This window comes from Myxocyprinus asiaticus, chromosome 16 (assembly GCF_019703515.2).
Source record: "Myxocyprinus asiaticus isolate MX2 ecotype Aquarium Trade chromosome 16, UBuf_Myxa_2, whole genome shotgun sequence".
NCBI lineage: Eukaryota > Metazoa > Chordata > Actinopteri > Cypriniformes > Catostomidae > Myxocyprinus > Myxocyprinus asiaticus.
In genome coordinates this window covers 10,428,609-10,452,261 of record NC_059359.1, presented here as the reverse complement: position 1 = coordinate 10,452,261, position 23,653 = coordinate 10,428,609, and the positions used below count along the sequence as shown (strand labels likewise).

At 41.2% G+C, this 23,653-nt stretch overlaps 1 protein-coding gene across 2 annotated transcripts in view; it reads right to left on the bottom strand.

Annotated features, from left to right (window-relative positions):
• Positions 1-801: 801 nt before the first annotated feature.
• LOC127454033 (copine-4-like) overlaps positions 802-23,653 on the bottom strand; it is a 119,504-nt gene continuing 96,652 nt past the window's right edge. The window contains exons 11-18 of one of the 2 annotated variants that reach the window (XM_051720959.1): positions 22,567-22,626; positions 21,869-22,002; positions 13,640-13,694; positions 12,561-12,612; positions 6,257-6,390; positions 5,734-5,970; positions 3,538-3,711; positions 802-1,949 (exon numbers count right to left, since the gene is read on the bottom strand). In XM_051720959.1, coding sequence (XP_051576919.1) covers positions 3,580-3,711; positions 5,734-5,970; positions 6,257-6,390; positions 12,561-12,612; positions 13,640-13,694; positions 21,869-22,002; positions 22,567-22,626 — 804 coding nt within the window. In that variant the 3' untranslated portion in view covers positions 802-1,949; positions 3,538-3,579. Of the gene's footprint in view, positions 1,950-3,442; positions 3,712-5,733; positions 5,971-6,256; positions 6,391-12,560; positions 12,613-13,639; positions 13,695-21,868; positions 22,003-22,566; positions 22,627-23,653 lie in introns of those variants that run through there. The other variant, XM_051720958.1, reaches the window with a different exon arrangement.

Genomic DNA, 23,653 nt, shown 5'->3' with positions numbered 1-23,653 from the left:
GGTAAGAAGCCAAGGGCGTAGATTTGGCTTGAATATTGGGGGGGGGGTTGCAGCATGAAGCATCTACATGTTTCCATTGATCATGGTATACATATGGGGGGTTGTACTTGCTTGATTATTGAGGGGGTTACTTTCCACCATCCCCACTGTAAACTACGCCCCTGTAAGAAGCATTATTAGAGGCAAACCCATAGTGGAAGTAGCTTTACACTGTGGTGACGTAGTTTCCGTTTCTTGTGAAAAAGGCTAATTGCATTGTGAGATCGGTCTGACCCATGACTAGAGTCAACTTTTCACAACACACATAGTTTCAAAGCAGCTTTAAAGAAAATGTTATGTATCAAAAGTACTCACGGAGCAGTTCAAATGAAAACATGACTGAAAATCATGCTTTAAAAATGATTTGTCCCCAGTGAGCAAGCCAAAGTCAACAGTGCAAGGAACCCAAAAAAATTATTTAATGGAGAAAAAAAAAGAAAGAAAGAAAGAAAAAAACCTTGGGAGAACCAGGCTCAGCTGGGGGAGCCGGTTCCCTACACAGCATCAAAATAATGCCAGTATTAGTAATCTATGTGTATTACAAGTGAATAGGCCTAGAATATAATATAATTGAATATATTAAATAACATAGAAAATGAAGGAATTCAGTAATTCAATTCCTGGTTAATTTCTGACCTGCTTAAGGCCCTCCCTTTTCATGTACAATATATATACTTTTTAAATAGAATATTAATGGAGTATAAAAAGAAGTGTTAAATACATTTGGGACCCAACTGCAGCAAAGTTGTTCATGTACTTTTTATTTCAATAACTACAGGCATTTCATAACATCCAAAGTATTTTATAATGATCTATTACTTTGCTTTTATTAAACAAACTTTGTAAATTTTAGAGCTACAATTTTAGAACAATTGTATTTCACAAATTAATCTCTAGTAGTCATTATGGGCTCACTTTGCACATCCATCATCCAATCCATTCTTTCCCCATTTTTATTTTAAATTTAATGATTTATTATTTTTTTTGTGTTTGTTTAGATGTTCCATTACCAAATCCTATAACATATTCTTTGCAAGATGATTCAAGATCAATAGAAGGGTTAATTGTTGAGATCCTGTTACAGTAGCAATATACAGTATTGTACAACAGATCTTTATTTATATGTATGATTTATAAAGGCTTCACTATGAAACGGTAGATGGTCCTCCAGGGGAAAGCTGTAGTCTGTGAAATCCCATAACAGATGTGTGGGAATGCAGCAGTTCGAGATTTATGGCAAGTCTGCTGCCATGCATCATGACAGTTTGAGGATACACACACATTTTAATGACAATTGTTGTATTTTCCGTTTACTCAAAATTGTCCCCCATTATAATGAGCATGTCTAGCAAAATACTAAGTTAAAATACAGTTCTCAGCTCTATGAAACTAAAGAAACAGTGCAAAGTCAGAAATGGAAACGTTCTCTCACTAGACAGTGCGTGTCATCTGTAAAATATAGGCCAACTTACAAAATGCCTTTTTCAGCAGTGTTATTAATGCATTACTGTTGTTGATTCCATTACCTGCCACTTGTGTAGTAGTTTCAGTTTTTTATGTTTGTACGTTTTTATTAAATACAAACAAGAAGCTTGAACACTGAGCATCTTTTTTTGTGTGTTCCACAGAACATCAAATTCTCTGTTATACAGTATTCGGGTTTCTTTGTTTCAACATCTGTCAAATTCCACACAAAATAATTCATAACACAAACTTTATTTCCATACAGTCTGTTACATTGTCACTTAAATCTACCAAAAATACTTCAAGTTCTAAAGTCTTATTTGTGGACAGGTGTCAGAAGAGTAGCTTCACATTAAATAATACACCAGGCTCCAAAGGAACCAGTAGAAAAACAAGGCTGGTTTATTATTAACATGCAAAATACAATCATGCATCTGACCCTGCATCTGCAAAAAAAGAAACAAAAAATATATAGAGAGAAAGAAAGCTTTTCATGTCCACAGATGTATCTAATTCAAGTAGCTATTCATTCTCTATAATCCAAAATGCTTTACAATATAAGAACATTACGAAATTTAGCAAAATATCAGTAAACCTTTATATAAAAGAAAACAACCGATATTCCAGATATGTATTTATTAAACTAATCCCAGTCATCATGCTCAAATGCTCAGTACATTTACATACACGTTATAAGTTCGGTTTCAGTCGGACAAAACAATATTTGTCTTTTTAAAATGTAATTGAAATGCTTTAGGCTGACTGAAACCGTACCAGTTCAGTTTTTGTGAAGTTGGATTAACAGACCTAATATAGCAACAGTAGCTTGGCTTCATTCAGCATGTATTCACTGGCCTCGGCATTGTGCGTATGCTCCGAAAGACAGAGGTTTTTAACACTTCCTATGCATTGTGTCATGTATACTTGGACAAACAGATGAAGACTGTGTTAAAAAACCTGCTGTAACTCGATTATTAAGTGTGCATGTAAACGTACTGACTATGACTTTTTAATAGTTTTTGCTCTTTTCATACATAATGGTAAGTCTGTACATGTACATTATACACTGATTAGCCACAACATTAAAACCACCTGCCTAATTTTGTGTAGGTCCCCCTCGTGCCGCTAAAACAGCGCCAACCCGCATCTCAGAATAGCATTCTGAGATGCTGTTTTTCTCACCACAATTGTACAGAGCAGTTATTTGAGTTACCGTAGACTTTGTCAGTTCAAACCAGTCTGGCCATTCTCTGTTGACCTCTCTCATCAACAAGGCATTTCCGTCCACAGAACTGTTGCTCACTGGATGTTTTTTGTTTTTGGCACCATTCGGAGTAAATTCTAGAGACTGTTGTGTGTGAAAATCCCAGGAGATCAGCAGTTACAGAAATACTCAAACCAGCCCATCTGGCACCAACAATCATCCATGCAATTATCTAATCAGCCAATCGTGTGGCAGCAGTGCAGTGCATAAAATCATGCAGATACGGGTCAGGAGCTTCAGTTAATGTTCACATCAACCATCAGAATGGAGAAAAATCTCAATGATTTGGACCGTGGGATGATTGTTGGTGCCAGACGGACTGGTTTGATTATTTCTGTAACTGCTGATCTCCTGGGATTTTCATGCACAACAGTCTCTAGAATTTACTCAGAAAGGTGCCAAAAACAAAGAACATCCAGTGAGCGGCAGCTCTGTGGACGGAAATGCCTTGTTGATGAGAGAGGTCAACAGAGAATGGCCAGACTGGTTCGAACTGACAAAGTCTGCGGTAACTCAGATAACCGCTCTGTACAATTGTGGTGAGAAGAATAGCATCCCAGAATGCTATTCTGAGATGCGGCTTGGTGTTGTTTTGGCGGCACGAGGGGGACCTACACAATATTTGGCAGGTGGTTTTAATGTTGTGGCTGATTGGTGTACATGTGCATCATGGGAACGGTAGCATTGCAACAACTATGCAAGCCTCACAGGCTACGCATGCAAACAAAACAAAGAAGAACAGATAAGTTGTAAAATTCACAGAAACGTACTAGTTTTCATCAGGAGCAATGGCTCGTGTTGGGTTCAACGCTTCAGTGACCAAACGTTCTGGAAGACTCGTACTCGCTGGGGCACTTTGGCTTGATCCCCTTGCTGTTGTAATAGTCCACCACCTGGTTCGGGACCTCAGCTAAGACACTTTTCGCCAAAGCAGCGGGAGAAGCCTGTAAGATTGAGCCGAAAGAAAAATAACAGTGAATAAATACTTTGCAGGGCTATTTATCAATTTCACCATCTGGTCTTGTGCTAATGATGTGTGAAGAGACTGTACTTGCTTAAACTCAAGCAAAAGTGACTCATTTGACTCTGAGAGCTTGACCCAAGTCAAAAGTGCAGAGACGAGACAAACCCCTCCAACCTCTATTGGCCAATTAGATAATGGAGATTCTCAGATATGGAGCCATGGGCAGAGGAGATGGGTGATCATTGGTGTTGTTTGTCAGGGGTTATCAAACCAATATTTGTCTGAAAAGGAAACAAGTCTTGGCACATCTCCCGAGAGGATCCTAATAAACTGAACTGTCACTTTGGCCTGTAAGGGCACTGTGTCACATTTACAGACAAGTTTACACCATGTAAAATCTACAGTGTATACAGTGTACTGATACTTAAACTGCAAGATCAGAAAACCCAACCTTCTTCAGACAACCTCTCGTTTGCTTATTAAAAATCACAAGCCCTATATATTGGCGAAGCTGGGATCACCACACTGTAGCTGACCCTGTCGAGAGTCAACGTGTCTTGCTGCATTCTGTGGTTGGTTTCCCACCAGGGACCAGCAGTAGATGTGGTAATAATTAGAGAAGTCAAGCTAAAGGTTATTAGATTGCTCTGCTCTGAGTCTGGGTGGGAAATGTAAGGGAGGGAGATCAGGAGGGAGTAATTAACCAGCAGAGATATTCTACTTTGCGGTACTTCAGACATTATAAAGATGCTGTATGGAAATCTCTGCATTGTTATGCGCTGATTAAAAGGCAAGATCTACAGTCTACAGAGTTCAGTTGCATGCAAAATCATTTTAACTTCCAATTTGAAGTAGAGGGAGCCCAGCCATGGGCTATGAAAAGATCCACCAAGCCCTGAAACATTAGGTACTTAGAACTAAATAGAAATCATGAACACATTTTATGCTAGTGATACTCTTATGTTTTGGACCACCCTCATAATTCAAACAATCATCAAGGACACCTCCACCACCCTATTACTAAAAAAAAAATATAGCAGAATAATAATAGACTATGACATCACACTTAGTATTTTTATTACTATTTAGTATTTGTGAATACACTACCAAACAAAAAAGACACACCTATTTATTCTTTATTATATTAATTCTCTCATCATTTACTCACCCTCATGCCATTCCAGATCTATATGACTTTCTTTCTTCTGCTGAACACAAACATTTTTAGAAGAGTATCTCAGCTCTGTAGGTCCATACAATGCAAGTGAATGGTGGCCCGAAATCTAAAGGTCCAAAAAGCAGATAAAAGCAGCATAACAGTAATCCATATGACTCCAGTGGTTAAATCCATATCTTCAAAAGCGATATAAGTCTGGGTGAGAAACAAATCAATATTTAAGTCCTTTTTACTACAAATCTCCACTTTCACTTTTACATCTGAAAGTCACATGTGGAGCCTGTTTATTTTCACTTTTACATTTGAAAGTGAAAGTGGAGATTGATAATAAAAAAGGACTTAAATATTGGTCACCTATCAAATGGCTTCCGAAGATATAGATTTAACCACTGGAGTCATATGGATTACTTTTATGCTGCTTTTATCTGCTTTAGGGACCTTCAGATTTCTGGCCACCATTCACTTGCATTGTATGGACCTACAGAGCTGAGATATTCTTCTAAAAATCTTTGTTTGTGTTCAACAGAAGAAAGAAAGTCATACACATCTGGGATGATATGAGGGTGATTAAATGAGAGAATTTAAATTTTTGGGTGAACTATCCCTTTAAGTATAAGCCTTTAGATAAAATTGTTTTAAGATCATGAGGAACTAATTCAGTCAAGTGTGTCGACTCAGTTAACTTGTATTGAACCTGGAACATTCCTTTGATGAAAATAAGTCATCATTTGGATATCTTAGTGTTGCTAACATAGTTGTGCACTCACTAAAACTTGTATTTATACACATTTAGCATATGCATTGAATGCAACCTTTGAAACTCACATGTTTGAAGTTACGGAATGGTACAAACTGTACAATGTCGCGCAGCACTGGCTCTCCTTTAGGCGAACGGAGGATTCCGTCATCACCATCTAGCATCTCCATGTCAGTGAAATCAGCACTTCCTACACCAACGATTATGACAGACATAGGCAGGTGAGAGGCGTGGACGATGGCCTCTCTTGTGTCTGCCATATCTGTGATGACACCGTCCGTCAAGATGAGCAGAATGAAGTATTGCTGCATCAACGCAAGAAAGAAAAATTTGAACAAGAGAAACTTAAAGGGATAGTTTATCCAAAAATGAAAATTCTGTCATTATTTACTCACAGGCAGAAAGTTAGGGACTGGCTGTATCAGTCAGCAATCACTTTTATTGCATCTTTTTTTTCCATACATTGAAAGTGAATTGTGACTGAGGCTGTCATTCTGCTTAACTTCTATTGTGGGTGAGTAAATCATGAAAGAATTTTCATTTTTGGGTGAGCTATCGAGAAGAAGAGAGAGAGACAGAAACATCACTCACCATGGCCTCTTTGGTGTGCATTTCCTCCGAGGCAAAGTTGGCCACTTTCTGGATGATAGGGGCAATGTTTGTGGGACCGTACAACTGAATCTTGGGAAGGCAGTTCTGGTAGGCCTCTACCACACCCTGGATACCTGCAAATTTGAGCAGTGTTAAAATCTGCATGAAACAGAAGTTGCGACGGACTTTACTTCCTGAAAGAACAGCTTATCGAACAAGAAAAAAATGTAGGGTGGAGATTTTAGTTTATCCATTGGTTGTTGACTGGATTGTGAAAATAAGGCCGTTGTATAGCGGAATGGAGGCAGATCTGAATGCGAGTTTGCAGTGGACACACACACCCCTACCACCGTGGTGCTCGAGTCAGAGCTGGCTATCAATAAAATTGAGCAGTGATCTCAACACATTTAAGATCAAACTGACAACATAAACGCATGACCACATCGTGGTCTTTGCTTACAAAAAGGCTGTTACAGTTGAAAAACGAGTGAGTAAAAGTAACCATATTTTAATGTTTTGAAACACAATACATTAAATATAAAGGAAAAAACTCTTACTCATGCTGTACATCCCAAGATAACTGCATTCAAAAATATAAATAAACTCCAGAGGCATCTGAAGCATTGTATTCATTAGTGATCACCTCAGCAATTCAGGCATGAAATGTTTTGAACAGAACCGCAAATTCGCCATTATTCCTCATTCGAAATGTAAATTCAAACCAGCTGACCCATAACCAAGGAAGTTTGGGTTAAGGGACGATAGTTTTGAAGGAAAACAGACGAAAAATACACCTTGCCATCTTCACCAACATGCGACTGACGCTTCGTTCAACTCTACGCAAGGTTGTGGTATTTATAAGAAAGGGGTGGGGTTTAAGCGGACTAAATGATTGGAGAAGTCCTGCATACGTCACCAGAGAGAGGTCTGTCATTTCACCAGAAGATCGGGTTATTACCTTCTGATTAAAGATTGAACCAAAAATAAAACATATGCATGGATGAATTGTTCACAATAAGATAAATAACATGCATTTAGAAAATAGAAAGGGATGAATGGTTCACAATAAGATCAATAACTTGCATTTAGAAAATAGGGTAAATTTTTATTTCATGCTGACTTTAAGTGACAGAGTTGTCCAAAGGTTGTCAAATACTGTACTACTACTCAACAAGATCTGCAAAACTGGTTAATAATGACACCACTCAATGTGTTAAACAATGTTAATTATATACTGTAAATCAATGGGACTGAACTTCGGTTTAAGTTTAGAGATGGGGTAAGAGTAATGGTTATAGTTAGTTAGGGTTTTAGTTTAAGATCAGGGTTAGGGTCTTAGTTTAAGATTAATGTTAGAGTTAAAAGCACTATTAAAGTAGGTTAAATGACTTGTATGCTACAATCAAAGCCATTCCTGTAAGGATTAGACCGATATTTATAACAACTATTCGTTAACATCCCTAATTTCTTTACACCAGCGCATTTAAACAGGCGGTTGTCACATGTGTGATATGACTGCTATGAGATACTGGACCATTTCTCATCAGAAGTTTAGACCCATTCTTCAGACTCGAGTTATAAATATGCAGGTATCTCCTGACCTCGTCACATGTGATCTTGATATGCACATCCAGTGTTGTTTTTCCCCCCCATTTGTCTCCTGTCGTTTACTGGCGATTACATCTTTTAGTGCTTCTTCGTGACCACAACGGCTCAACTGTGAGTGTGGCCACCTTGTGGACCCACTAATTAGTGCAAATAATTCCAGGTGCACAGTGCGTTCAGAGTACGCACAGTTAGAAAAATCAAAAAGGGTCTGTCTGCGTCCTGAAAGACTACTCCAAGGACGGCGCACTACAAGTTATGCCCTCTTCAAAAACCGGTAAATTGCTGGGGTCTTGCAACAGTTGGATGTCACATTCATACACTGTGTTTGTTGCATTTATTTGGAAACACAACAAATTAACCTTACACCCTGAAACCCTATACCTAACCCTAACATCAGAGAATAAAACAGAACAGTTTGTAAAATTATTAAATATATTGCAACTTAAAAGTTCTTTAGATTCTAAAGTTTAGAATACAATCATACCACCGTATCACTAGGTAATGACAGTGAGGAGAAACGTGATGAAAATAAAGAGAATGCTAAGCTATGCTAAGCTAATAGGCTAACCAGTTAGCTTGTGATCTAACTGAAGAAAACAAAACAGAGCTTAATTTCACCATTTATTTTGTGAATTTTGAACTGAAATACACACTTTCATACCTCAAATGTGGATTTTGAAGCAGTAATGAGTTTTTTTAAAAACACATGCCTGCTTCAAAGTTCACGTTTGAGGTATGAAATTTATGAGGTATAATCATTTATGTTGAACAAAACGTCCACGTATCGTCAATTAATGTTTACCACAGACCTTATTTTACTCATAAGTTGAAAACCCCATTATAAAAACCCATAAGAAAATCCAGATGGAACCCATGGAGAATTAGACTTCCGGGTTCACCTACAAATTGACGTCACAGCTGAACAGAAATTGGGGGACATTAATTCAGTGCTTGAGCATTCTGTTGATGACGAAATTTTGGTCACGCTTGGAACAGATCTGGGGAGACGCATTCAGTGCTTGAGCATTCTGTTGATGGCGAAATTTTGGTCACACATCCTGTACGCAGACGCCTAGCGTTCGTGTCTTACCAAAGTATACTTTGGGCTTTAATTTGACCGATGAAGCCACAACAGTAATGTTGTTTACTGACTCAGTGGGCATGATCTCGTAAGGTCAGTCTGTCTCTCTTCACCATATCTCCAACTGTTTAATTAACACCTGTAAGCTTGAACGCACAAACAGGGGCTGAAAGGTGAAAGCATGCTGAGCCGTGCAGTGGCAGAATTAAGATGAGAAGACTTTTAAACGGGAGGTCAATGGATGTAATCGCTTCAGTGGCTTCCCCACAAAGAGGAATCAAAGAGACGCTCTGGATGCTTTAAACACTTATAGACTCTTAAACCCTGACACACAAACTCTCACCAATGACACTTTCAAACACGCTGAGCTGTCTGCTTAAAGGATATGTCATGCTGGAGATATTAAAGGAATGTTCTGGGTTCAAAACAGGTTAAACTCTATCGACATATGTGGCATGCTGTTGATTACCACAGACTATAATGTACTGTATGTGTATTTAAACGTTTAACACCTTTTCCTGTGTACTTCCTTTGTAAGGACTTACTGGAACTGAGTTTTTTGCTTATTTAAAAAAAAAAAAAAAAAGTGAAAAGCCTAGTCATTTTTATTTGGTAATAGACAAAAAATGCTTTTAATAAAGCCTAACCTGTTTTGAACACGGAATATACCTTTAAAAGGCTTGAATTAAACTACTGCTGATGCCCTGACGTCATAGCACCTTAGACATTCATACATTGTCAATCACATTTGGCCAATTCACACTGTTGCTGTGAGAATATCTGACCCTGTTTTGTGTTTGAGCCCCTGTCTCTGCCTGTGATATAAGCACAGTAAATGAGACTCCATCACCCTCCACAAATAGAAACCTGTAAAGGATGTTAGATCTGATATCACATAGGGAGTTGCACCTATGGATTCCTGCCAACAAAGCGCTGGAAAGAAAAGTGCTGTGATCTGACAGCTATTGACACAGCCATTGACAAGTGGACCATTCCTACAAACCCTCCAAGAAAAAACTGCAGAGTGTCAGTAATCAGCTAAATGAGCTTTATACCTTTACACCCCATGGCTAATTACGGCCTACAGTAATTGCACTGGACAACAAATTCTCCTTTTATCTCAAAGGCACTGGCTTAAACAAAGTGCAAAGTTCTGAAGTGATACAGTGAGAGGTTTTAAGAGCAGCATCTTAGCGATGTGATATATATCGATATTTGGGTCATGCAGAAGTGTAAAGTATAGTTAAATACTGTAAGGTTTTTGAATATTTTACTTGACTCGAGTATAAATATTTATATTCTTCAACTTTAACTTCACTATGTTTGAAGAGAAAATTATCGGTGATAGTGATGTCTGGTTAGCGAAATAATTGTTCAAGTCAAATCTTCTGATCAATTTGATTCTTTTGAATATGTCAAATCATTTCAAACACAGGCTGAAAGATTTATTTGGAGGATCGATTAGGAATCTGAATCAAAATCAAAATCACGAGCGGAACCCCAAATGCTTGTTGTGTCACCACTTCAGAATCTAAAGAGAAGAGACTGTTCATGCAAGTTTTAATCTTTGTTTATTGGCTATAAATTAAATGATACATTTTGTCTAAACATTATAAACGTTGTCTTTTGCCTTTCCTGCAGAACTGTTCATATGTACTGTATAATATTTAGCAGTTTGTAAGTCAACCAAGGTAACGTGTATGAATCAATAATGACCAGCATTTTTGAAAATCATTTAACCTGAAACAACTAACTTTAAGCCATTTATTTGTACTTTTGATACTGAAGTAAATTTAATATCAGTTACATTAATACTTTTACTTAAATATTGTTCTCGTGTACTTCTTAAACTTTTACAAGAGTCAGTTCCATAAAGGTATCTTTACTTTTCCCAAAGTATGATGATTGGATACAACACTGGGGTCAAGATACGACAATCTTGCTACTGTTATTCTCTGTATTGAGATTTAAAACTGATATATTGTGATGTTTTTCACACTTCTCAATCATAAAACTTGGGTCATGATATGGTAATATTGCAATTCTTTATGTTTAGTGTACTGCAGTTCAAAACTGTGATGTATTGCATTTTTTTTACTATGTTCTCAATCATAATACTTGGGTCGTGATACGGTAATATTGTGATTCCTTATGTTTAGTGTATTGCAATTAAAAACTGTGATATTTTACTCAGTACTCAATCATAAAACTTGTGTCATGATACTGCAGTATTGCAATCCTTTATGTGTAGTGTATTGCAATTCAAAACTGTGATATAATGCAATCTTTAAGTTCTCAATCATAAAACTTGGGTCGTGATATGGTAATATTGTGATTCTTTATGTTTAGTGTATTGCAATTCAAAACTGTGATATATTGCGATCTTTTGCTTAATACTTAATCATAAAACTTGGGTCAGCTCTAAGATGTTTACAACACATTGCTCAGGTCTGAAACTTTTCAAAAGTTGTCAAAGGTGTGACTTTAAAAGAGTGAGGAGACTGCAAATCAGCCCTTTTCCTTGAAAGTAAACAGGCTCTCTTGATACTTCGCCCGGGCATGCCTACAAGAGGTTGTCAGTAGTTAGACAAGTAACAATAATTATCGATTCTAATTGTACACCAATGCCATTCATACTATTCAAACATTCTCTGTTTTTAGTCTATGTCCAGGTTGGTTGGAAACATAATTTTAAAACAATGCCAGAGCGGTAAGGTGCGCCTTCTGTTCGGGGAGATTGGCTGGCATATGTCCTGGTGGGGCTGCAAGCCATTAGCTATTCTTGGAAGAGACAGGACTGGCTGGCTGATCAAACCTTGAGTGGTCTGTGCCCATCCTGGGCGCCACCCCGGTGTGTCTGAACTGATAGAGGTGGTACAGAAATAGCAAGGGAAATCAAGTGACATCAATGCATCGCAAAGAAGTGAAAGCGATGATCAATTTATCCTATTCGTGGCTAGAGAAAGAGATGATAGGAAAGCTAAGGGGAGAATCAAACACAAACTGGTACCAAAGGCCAAGAGGCACAAACGAAATACAAACTTAAGAAACTTTTAAGTTAAAGGTAACCCAAGGCAGAGGATTTCGCCCAACAAAAGAATTATCATTTATATTACTTTACTTTCCCATCTAATTCTCTATATTACAATATTAATTCCTGAAACTGAGCAGTATTTTAGTTTTGGCAAGAAGCATTGACCCTATGCGAACAGGCTCGTATGATACCATATTTTCACCATGCCTTAAAACATCTGGTTTTGTGCTAACAGGCACTCGCCCTGCTCTCTGAGCCCAGAGGGACTAATTATTGGGGAGGGGCCACATCATCCCAGCTTCCCTCCTTCACACATTCCCCTTAGGCTGTGTATTTTATAGCTGCATTAAACTTTAATGTGTCCACCTCTGCCAATACCGTAACTCTGTAATTTAGCTATGCATATATTGATCTCTTTTAAATGAGATAACAACACTATACTGAAGGGCTCTTTGACTTTGCCAGTGTTATGTTGAGGTTTAAAGCATTTCAAACTCCAGTGGGCAATGCTAATGTTAATGCATCTGGGGATTGTGGGGATTAATGAAGATAATTGGTCCAGAAATCTTGAAAGTTCATACCTGCACATTCAGGGTTGTCCTCATTAAAGTTTACAGCAAAGTCATGTGAAACCTGAAAAATAAAGAAAAGAAAGAGTTACAACTTCAAACCTCATATACACAGTCCTGATTTGTGACGTCATTAATGTACACTTCAAGGAACAGAATAAGAAAGATCATATACAGAGTCCAAAATTTACTTTTTGCCATACATGTAGAAAATGTATACTGGCCATGAAATAAAAAAAATTTGTTTTAATTAATTATATTTATGAATATATTAATAAAATTATTTTGCATTATTTACGTAAATATATATTTTCCACAATATAAATATTAGGCTGAGTTTTTTTCCCTTGTATATTTAGGCAAACAGCAAACATAATTTTGTCACTCAAAGCATCATATTCAACCTCCCTGTGAAACAGCACCTCTCACAAAAATTTCATGATGTGTGATTTTGTTCCAAATATTTCCATTTAGATGGCATAATGTCAAGAAGTTAACGTGAATTAATATTAGAACTTTTGGCTTCCTACTTTCACAGGACGTGCAACAGTCACTGTTTTCTCAGTAGATCACTTGTATTTATTTTATTTTATTTGCTCACATCAGATAGAAAACAGCTAGGGTCAGACTCATTCCTACATTGTGGTTTAAATATTGCATTATGTTGCAATTCCTAAATGATCAGCCAATGGCCAGTAACCAAGTTTCTGTTTTTCTAAAGAAACTCTCCAAAGCCAAATATTTACATTTGGTGCTTGGTGTGGTTTAATTTTGTAGCATGATTATTTATTTTTCTACAGTGCATAACCATTTTCATAAAACTTCAGTGCACTATACATCATAAACACGATTTAGAATACCAATGCCTGAGCACTTTTACTTCAAATTAATAATCATAAACAAACCGTCTGGTGTAGGGGCTGGATATAAATCTTGCACTTGACCAAAACTGTTTGAGCCTAAAATAAATATGTGCAAAATGCTCTCATCTCAGCATAAAGGCACATTATCTGTAAAAAGAAAATAAGCCTGCTCTTATGAGTTCCAACATCTCTCAATAGTGATATCATTATAAATGCTAAAGCAGTTACCTTGAAGTCTGGAGGTATCCGAGCACCAAAGCCAAATGCGGGGAACATTTTGTCACTGCAAAAGTGGACAAGAGATTAGAGGTGTCAGGAATTGATGATATGGGGGAATATTTACCGAATTTCCCATCCTGTCTCCATGGCCCCTGATCACTGCTTATTTTTAATGGACACAGATTTACATAATTGTAATTGTTAGTGCCTGCCAAATCAGTGTGCACTGTGATTTCAGATTTCACCCTGAGTGAACGGCATGACGGATGTGCATTCATCTCAGGCTGGAGTGAACCGGGAGCTCTCCGTGGTTCTGAAAATGAGCTTTTCAGAGATTGAACTACTCATCTAGGGACAGTTTACCCAAAACTGAAAATTAGTTCATCATTTACTAACCCCCATGTTGATTCAAACCCATATGAAAAGAAGAGGAGAAATAATAAATGCTATGCGGGTCTTTCTATTCTGTGCAATTACAATGAATGGGGACTGACGCTTTCAAGCTTCAGAAAAGGAAGCAAAAGTATCATAAAAGAGGTCCATACAACTCATTCACTTTATTCCAAGACTTCTAAAGCCATACAATAGCTTTATTTTAAGTAGTTATTCACTCATAATGGGTTTGAAACAAGATGAACGAACTCAACTTTGCAGTTTGTGCATGGCCAATCAAAATAGAAACTCATCAGCACCTCTAGTGGTCATTCATCTGTATTACAGGCATCTGCATTACTCCCAATTCACCGTATTTTTTCAGCGTAACTACAGCGTGGCAATTTTCAACCTTGAATGTGCACCACTTCCGTTATAAGTCACTTCCAGCTATTTTAGCAATACAAAAATAATAAATTTTGCTGCTTTAGATTGCAGACTGGCAATATATGTCATCATGCTATTATCATTAATTATTATTTTTATAAACACATCTTGGCAAAATAATAAACACCCTCTCTCTTTTCTTGTCAGAAAATATTCTATTTTTCTTTACTGTGTATACTAAATAGACATGCAAATCTTGCATTCAGCTTGGCTTATGAAACATCACCTTTGGAGATAGATAAATAAAAGCAACATCGGAAATTATATATGCAGGTACCAGTGGAGGTTTACATGGAGACATGAAAATACTGCATTGTTACGATGTCGGTAAAGAAGCAGATTTTATTAGCATCTCTTTAATACCTTGTGCGACCCCATGTACACATGCGTGGACATTGTATTTTGACTTCGCTTTACCCAACGCATGACTTAAATTCATTTAAACTGACTTATCTCAGTTCAGAAGACTCTGGGATGTCAGTAAAGGGTTAAACTTTCGATGCACAGAGTCGGGTGACCAAACAACATGGCGCTGACCAGAGTGGAGTTTGTCTTTGGGAGAAATGCCAAAAAAACTACAGTACATCTGGTAAGAAACCAAATACATTTTTTACATTTAAACCTGTTTGAGTCAAAAGATTAGAGTCTCTAGTTTCATCCGATATGCAATTTAAAATTTGAGCGATTTATCGCAAAGCACCATACTGCTAAACACAATGTACACTAAGTGTACTTTAGTGCATTTTTTCTTAGAAATCCTCTATTTACTGTGCATTATCACATTGAGAATCAATGGGTTCATCCAAAAGTGACAAAAATTGCTTTCAGATGCTTTGTATAGAATTTGGATGAAAATAAGGTGCATTTTTAACTGTTCTGAGACCAGTGCAGACAGAGAGCACACAGGAGGTTAAGTCATTCATTAAATAGGGAGCAAGGGAACAAGGGAGCATCCTATTCATATAGCTCTCTATGCAGCTAAGTGCATTCACTCCTAAAATTCGACCAAAAGTTTCAGGCTGTGGATTATGTTTGGATCACTCAACATGTTTGGCAGACATGGGGCAATGGTAATCAGTATATAGACGCAAAATTGATAATAGATAATTTTATTTTAACATGGTTGGCAGTGATTGGATGATACTGGCCATTACTTTTATTAAGAAATAATTATGTTAATTTCTGATGTTATGTTTGTAACATCTCAAAAACATGAATAACCAACACTCCTGGAAAAAATAAATAATTTGATCATTTTTTTTAAAACTTTCTATAGCTTCATTTAAAGAGCACCTATTATGGTTTTTAAACGTGCCTAATTTTGTTTTAAAGGTCACATACAATAGAATTACATGCATCCAAGTTTAAAAAAACACTTTAATTTGCTCATAATTTAAATTGCAGCATTACCTTTTTTCCCCAGTGTCAAAAATGACTCGTTCAATGATCCATTCTAAAGGATTCATTCTAAACTTCTTTCAGAGAGCCTACTCTGCTCTGATTGGTCAGATATCCCAATCTGTTGTGATTGGTCTACCGCTTAGTGTAGTGTTTGAGGGCAGATCAAAGCTGTTCACGAGTAGCCAATGAAGACCAGAGGCGGGTTTTTTGTTACCAAATTAAGTAGGTTAGTACAGGAAGTAAGTCTGGAATTACTAACGACTCGTTTCAGGTGTTCAGAATCGGTTCTTTCTTTTGGGAGTCAATAACTCTATTTGTCTTTGATTTTTGAAACTTTGCAGATTTTTTGCAGATTTTACATTCACAAACAGCTATATAACACACTACATGAAAGGTAATATTTGAAAAACCATAATAGGTGCTCTTTAACATTTCATAACTTAGTCCTGCTGTCCACATATGTTGCCATCAATTTTTTAGGAAAACAATTTGCTCTAGAATTTTTTTTTTTTTTGCATGTTTATTAGGTTGTACTAGTTACAAATCAAAAAGGGAAATGGAAAATGCACACAGGAGTCACGTTCGGGTCTCAGGAGGATAAAGCAAAAAGGATATAATCAACATGTACACTGTTTTTTACTATAAATGCTGTCAAAAATTATTCAACATAAGCATATTATTTTGCTGTACATCCTTCAAGCCTTGGTAATATGCATTGGTAATATGTGTGACAGTTTATAGCCCCACACTAGTACATTCTGGTCATATTCTCATTCTAGTTATTTACATTGAGGCTGTCGTAACCTCCGTTCCCTGATGGAGGGAACGAGATGTTGTGTCGATGTAGTGACACTAGGGTTTGCTCCTGGGAGCCCCAAACACCTCCAATCTTTGAGAAAAGGCCAATGAGAATTGGCGAGTGGAATTTGCATGCAACTCCCCCGGACATACGGGTATAAAAGGAGCTGGCTCGCAACCACTCATTCAGGTTTTGTGCTGAGGAGCCGAGACAAGGTCCCGGCCATTTCAGCGGATAGTACAGCGTTGTGGCAAGAGGGACACAACGTCTCATTCCCTCCATCAGGGAACAGAGGTTACAACAGTAACCGAGACGTTCCCCTTCTGTCACTCACTCGATGTTGTGTCGATGTAGTGACACTAGGGGTCCCTATAGAAAAATGCCACAACAGCTGGACCATATTACGTGAACTGCCAATGCAGGTGCAAGCAAGCTGCTGCATGCGTAATAGCAGGTGCATCAGTCCGCACGTAACCTCCCCCAACGCCCCACAAGACATCATGTAGTTCCCCACATCCCAGAGGGGGGGAAGCGACGTAACTAGTGTGGGAGCAGACCATGCGGAGACAATATCCTGCCCGGAGGGGAGGTAACATGTGGCAATACGTCACGTGGGCTCTCCAGCCACACATGGAAAAGGTGCGGTGGTAGGAAAATACATCCCGGGGGTTACCGGAGTAACCGGCACCTGTGGAGCACCTATCCCAGTACAGGGCACATTAGTACCCGTAGTGGGTCCTGCTGCGAATTCCTCCACCGAATTTGTGAGCCACTGGGCTAGGGAGGAAGGACATCCAGGGTTCACGGTTAGTGAACTCGCATGGGAGATGAAGCACATGTCTTCGCCTCACAGAGGGGAAAGGCACTATACGCAAGCAATACACCTGGCCAGCTGTTCCGTATTACTAAACTTACCTGTTCGTACCTGACAAAACACGGGGTGAAACCGGCTCAACCTGGAGATTGTAATATTTCGCAAAGGTATTGGGTGTTTCCCAGCCCGCTGCTCTGCAGGTGTCTGCTAGAGAGGTGCCATTGGCCAGTGCCCACGAGGCAGACTACTTGTAGAGTGTGCTCGTATTCCCAAAGGGGCAGGCACGGCCTGGGCCTGGTATGCCAGAGCGATGGCATCCACGATCCAGTGGGCAAGCCTCTGCTTGGAGACAGCATTCCCTTTCCGCTGTCCGCCAAAGCAGACAAAGAGCTGCTCAGAGCATCTAGAGCTCTGCGTGTGATCCAAATAGATGCGCAAAGCACGCATCGGACACAGCAACGATAAGGCTGGGTCTGCCTCCTCCCAGGGCAGCTTCGATTGCATGCTCACCACCTGACCCCTAAGGGGTCATGGGAACCTTGGGCACATAGCCCGGTTGAGGTCTCAAGACCATGTGAGAACACTCCGGACCGAACTCCAGGCAGGTGTTGCTGCCAGAGGATGCCTGCAAGTCTCGAACCCTCTTGATGGATTTCGTGAGCGCAGTCATGAGGGCCATCTTCAAAGAGAGGGCTTTCAGCTCGACTGACTCTAGTGGCTCAAGCAGGGCTCTCCGAAGGTCCAAAAGGACCATGGAGAGATTCTGAGGGAAAGAGGCATAGCCTAGGAGGATTCAGCCTCCTGGCACCTTTCAGGAACCTGATAATCAGGTCATGCTTCCCAAAGGACTTACCGTCCGCCGCGTCGTGGTGCGCCACTATGGCAGCCACATACACCTTCAAGGTGGAGGGAGACAGCTGCCCCTCCAGCCTCTCCTGCAGGGAGGTAAGCACTGACCGACTGCACATCTCTGGGGGCCTTCGCCTCGGGAAGAACACCAATTTGCTAACGAATGCCACTTCAGGGCAAATAGCTGCCTCATAGAGGAAGCCTTGGCCTGAGTGACCGTGTCTACCACTGCCAGTGGTAAGTCACTTAAAGTCTTCCGCGTCCCGTCCAGGGCTTGCCAGACATGGAGATTCCAGAAGTCTGGGCGCGGGTGCCAGATGCTGCCCCATCTCTGAGAGAGGAGGTCCTGCCTCAGGGGAATCTGCCAGGGAGGGGCTGTCGCGAGGAGTGTGAGATCCGAGAACCAAGTCTGAGTGGGCCAGTACGGTGCCACGAGGGTGACCTGTTCCTCATCCTCCCTGACTTTGCACAAAGTCTGTGCAAGCCGGCTCACTGGGGGGGCGCACATTTGCGCAGACCCCGGGCCCAGCTGTGTGCCAGCATGTCTGTGCCGAGGGGAGCCCCCGTTGGAGAATACCAGAGCGAGCAGTGGGAGGATTTCCGGGAAGCAAACAGGTCTAGCTGTGCTTCGCCGAATCAACTCCAAAACAGCTGGCCCACCTGGGGGTGGAGTCACGTCTCTCCCCTGAGCGTTACCTGCCGTGACAGCACATCCGCTGTACGGTTCGGGCCCCCTGGGATGTGAGTGGTCCGCAGCGACCTCAGACTCTGGAGGAGGAGACAGTGGGCGAGTTGTGGCATGCGACTTGGACGTAAGCCACCCCGTCACCGTGTTGTCTGGCCAGACCAACACGTGCTTGCCCTGGATCAATGGCAAAATCCTCTGCAGGGTGAGCAGTACCGCCAACAACATAAGGCTGTTGATATGCCAACACAGTCGCATTCCTGTCCAGGAGCCAGCGGCTGCGTGCCCGTTGCACATGGCACCCCAGCCTAACTTGGAGGCATCTGTCGTAACCACGACGCACCTGGACGCTTGCTGTAAGGGAACCCCTGCCCGTGACAATGCAAGGTCTGTCCAAGGGCTGAAGAAGTGGCGGCAGATCGGCGTGATGCCCATCTCGTGACTCGAGTCTGAAGCCAGTGCTGGAGCAGTGCTCATATGCATCAACCCGAGCAGTGCGGCCGTCGCCAAGGACGTCACATGTCCCAGGAGCCTCTGAAACTGTTTCAGTGGGACCACTGCACTCCGCCTGAATGACTTCAGGCAGTTCAGCACCGACTGCAAGCACTCGCTCGTGAGGCGCGCTATCATGGAGACTGAGTCTAACTCTTCCCGAGAAAAGAGTTGCTCTGAACCGGGGAGAGCTTGCTCTTGTTGCTCTTTGACCATCCTCGTAACTCGTCACAACCACCTGGCCTTGGGTGTGAGTGTGGTGCGGCTGGACGCACGAAGGCGGGGGGCCCACGTTCGTGACGTCCAAGTCGCAGGTGCTCGGTGTCCGGTCGCCTTGATAACGGCGGTCATAAACACTGACCGTGTGACCCACGGAGTGAGGAAACCGCTCTTTTTTTGAAAATGAGGGTACCGCAGCCCGTTCGGGGTGCGGTGAACACAAAACAAAAGGGAACACAAGATTTACCTCCCGGCCCTCCACCGGGGGACGGAGTGGTCTGGATACCAGCTCCATGGTAGCAGTGCACATCTCCCTCCCTGGGTCATCCGTCTTAGGGGCGCTTAGGAACCTTCCGGGTCCTTGCGCCTTGTAGTGAGGTGGGAGGCATCAGCTTCCTGCGGGGGGCTCTACACTGGGGCCGAGAACTGGGCTCGGGCTGTGGCAGAGCTGCCTGGGCTTTCACCGCCACAGGGGGACGCCCTCGGCGAGCAGACAGGGTATGGGATCTTGAGCCATGTCGGGGCTTCTTCACTGAATAGGCCGATCTGGGAGATGGGAGCACTGAGAAAGCGAGCCTTGTCGGCGTCCCTCATCTCACCCAGATTCAGCCACAGGTGGCGCTCCTGGACGCTTGGCCTGGCGTACTTGCAGGAGGGCCATGGCATGCAGGGTGGAGGCAGCCTGTCCAGTGGCACTGTAGGCTTTAGTCGCTAGAGACGACGTAGTCCTACAGGCCCTGGAGGGCAGCACCTAACGATCCCTCCAGGTGGCACCGTTTTGTGGGCAGAGATGCACCGCAACTGCCTTATCCACATGAGGGATCTCCGCGTACCCATGGGCAGCCCCGCCATCGAGGTTAGTGAGAATGGACGAGCTGGGAAGTCGAGTTCGAGCAGAAAAAAGTGCCCTCCAGGACCTCGTCAACTCGTCGTGCACTTCTGGGAAGAAGGAGACTGGGAGGGTGGGCACGGCTGTGAGCGGCGCCCCAAGCCCAGGAACCAGGAGGGTGGAGAGTACCAGTCCAACCCAACACTCACGGCGGCCCGGGCAAGCATGGCGGTCAGCTCTGCATCGGCCTCAGACTGGGCAGGCAGACCCGAAGGTGGCAGCCCAGTCGAGTCCTCAGAATCCAACATCGCCATTGTGGCCTCCAACGCAGCGATCAAGGACTCATCCTGCTCACAAGCCCGGAGAGAGATGTTAAGCTGGCCGTGAGGCGAGCTGGTCTCATCTCGGAACTCGACTAGGGCAGGCGAGCATGCTGGGGAACGGGATGTCTGCTGGGAATTACCCGGCAAGACCATGCCCATATAAATCCCCAAATCGCCTCCCCTTGGTAGAAGGCACAGCGCAGGGGGCGGCTGGAATGGCTTTCCCTTGGAGGAAGGAAAGCCACGACCGCAACGTTGCCATGGTCATGTTCTCGCAATGAGAACATGAACCATCCATGTATGCTGCCTCAGTGTGAGCGCGGCCCAGACACGTGAGGCAGCGCCCGTGGCCGTCGGAGGCAGAGAGATAACGACCGCATCCAGGAATCACACAAAGACGGAAAGGCATCTTTAACAAGACGCGTCTTTAAAAAGATGTTCATGTCAATGTGTTGCTCTGATAGAGGAAAATATACTCTTTGCAGAAATATATACTCTCTCAGTAGCGCTGTCGAAGCGCCCAGGGGCGTAGTCTGCACTAAGCGTGCAGAAGGAGAGAAACCCGCTGAAATACGCCGTATATCCAACAGCATACGCTTCTATCTGAGGTGAATGGACCGGCAGTGGAATTCTCACTGACACACAACCGCTCGGCTCTGAAGAAAAAATCTGAATGAGTGGTTGCGAGCCAGCTCCTTAAATTCCACTCGCCAATTCTCATTGGCCTTTTCTCAAAGATTGGAGGTATTTGGGGCTCCCAGGAGCGACCCCTAGTGTCACTACATCGACACAACATCGAGTGAGTGACAGAAGGGGAACATAACTTTATCACACCTGCCAGAAATGCAACTGCTTGCTTATTTCCATGTTTCAAAATAAGGTGGATATCAAGATATGCACACTTAGAAAGAGAACTTTCATTTGTGACGATAAACAACAGTTGGGTGAAAAAGTCCAAGAGCTTTTAGAGCTGATGTTGGGATTTTATTGGCTGTTCAGCCTGCTTACCTGTCATAGTCTTGGCAAATCTCCCCCACTGCGACTAAAGCTTTCAGATACTCATTTGGCTGGTAGGGGTGGATGTAGTGTAACGAACAACTGTTCCTCGGATCCCCATTAGAAGCCGTGAAATCAATAGCTACCTGAAAAGACAAGCAGCAATCAAAGTGGAGCTTTGATGCTAATTACTCAAAATGTATGCACCATGTGGAGATGCTCTACAGAGCTCCTGACAACTATGACAGAGCGTAAACAGACTACAGTATAGCTGTAAAATGAGTTTAAGTAGGCATGGGACTATGTATATAAAAGATACAGTACCTGACATGATACATGGCGTTCAGTCAGAATGCTTAGAAAAGTAATAACACACCTATCTAAAACATAGCAAGCATCGCTAATTAAACTCAAAGTTGCACATGAAAGTGTCAACCAGGTGAGACAATTATTACTGAACAACTGTTAAGCACAAACTGAACATTTGGAACAGCAATTCTTTTCATGTTCCCATTAATATCTACATGCTAATTGAGTAACAAATGATCAATTCTCTGTCAAATAATAACAATTCATTATGCAACACTGGCAGTATGTTAATATGAATGAAAACGAATGATAATGAATTTTATTTGTTTTGTTGGTCTAAAAATGCGGATAAACTAAGTTTATTGACCAAGAAAACAAGAGAGGTATCTGTCTGGACTTACTGTAAACTGTATTTGGCAACCACCCATAATGTAGTCCAGAAAGGAATGCATCTTAATTATCTGTGGATTAGAAGGACAGACTTTCATGAACAGATTTGAGATTATATTCACAACAGTGTTGGGGAAGCTAAACTGTAGTTTGTCGAACCACAAGCTACTCAAATTTTAAAGTAGTTAAACTACAATAAAGATACACTTTAAAAAAGTTGTTAGTCACACTACATTGTGGCTATTTAAAGGGATAGTTCGCCCAAAAATGAAAATTCTCTCATTATTTACTCACCGTCATGCCATCCCAGATGTGTATGACTTTCTTTCTTTTGCAGAACATAAACACAGATTTTTAGAAGAATATTTAAGCTCTGTTGGTCCATACAATGCAAGTGAATGGTGGCCAGAACTTTTATCTCCAAAGATCACATAAAGGCAGCAAAAAAGTAATCCATACAACTCCAGTGGTTAAATCCATATCTTCAGAGGCAATATGATGGGTGTGGGTGAGAAACAGATCAAATTTAAGTCCTTTTTTACTTTAATCTCCACTTTCACTTTCCATTTCAAATTTCTCTTATTTTGTCTTTTGGCATTTTGCATTCTTTGTGCATATCACCACCTACTGGTCGAGGCTGGTTGCAGGTGGAGATTTATAGTTAAAAAAAGGACTTAAATATTGTTGATAGATCTGGTTCTCACCCACATCTATCATATCACCTCAGAAGACATTTTACCACTGGAGTCTTATGGATTAATTTTATGCTGACCCTATGTGATTTTTGGAGATTCAAAATTCTGGCCACCATTCACTTGCATTGAATGGACCTACAGAGCTGAAAAATTCTTCTAAAAATCTTAATTTGTGTTCAGCAGGAGAAAAAAGTCATACACATCTTGGATGGCAAATTATTGCAATAAACATAATGTTATTTTGTATATCATTGCAAAACATCTTTCAAAGTCACATTGGTTTGAAACAACATGAGGGTGAACTATCCCTTTACATTTTTAGAGCAGCTACAGTACTTACTTCCCAACACTGATTCACAATGCTGTTTTCTTCTCATCACCTCTAATTTATGTCAACTATGAT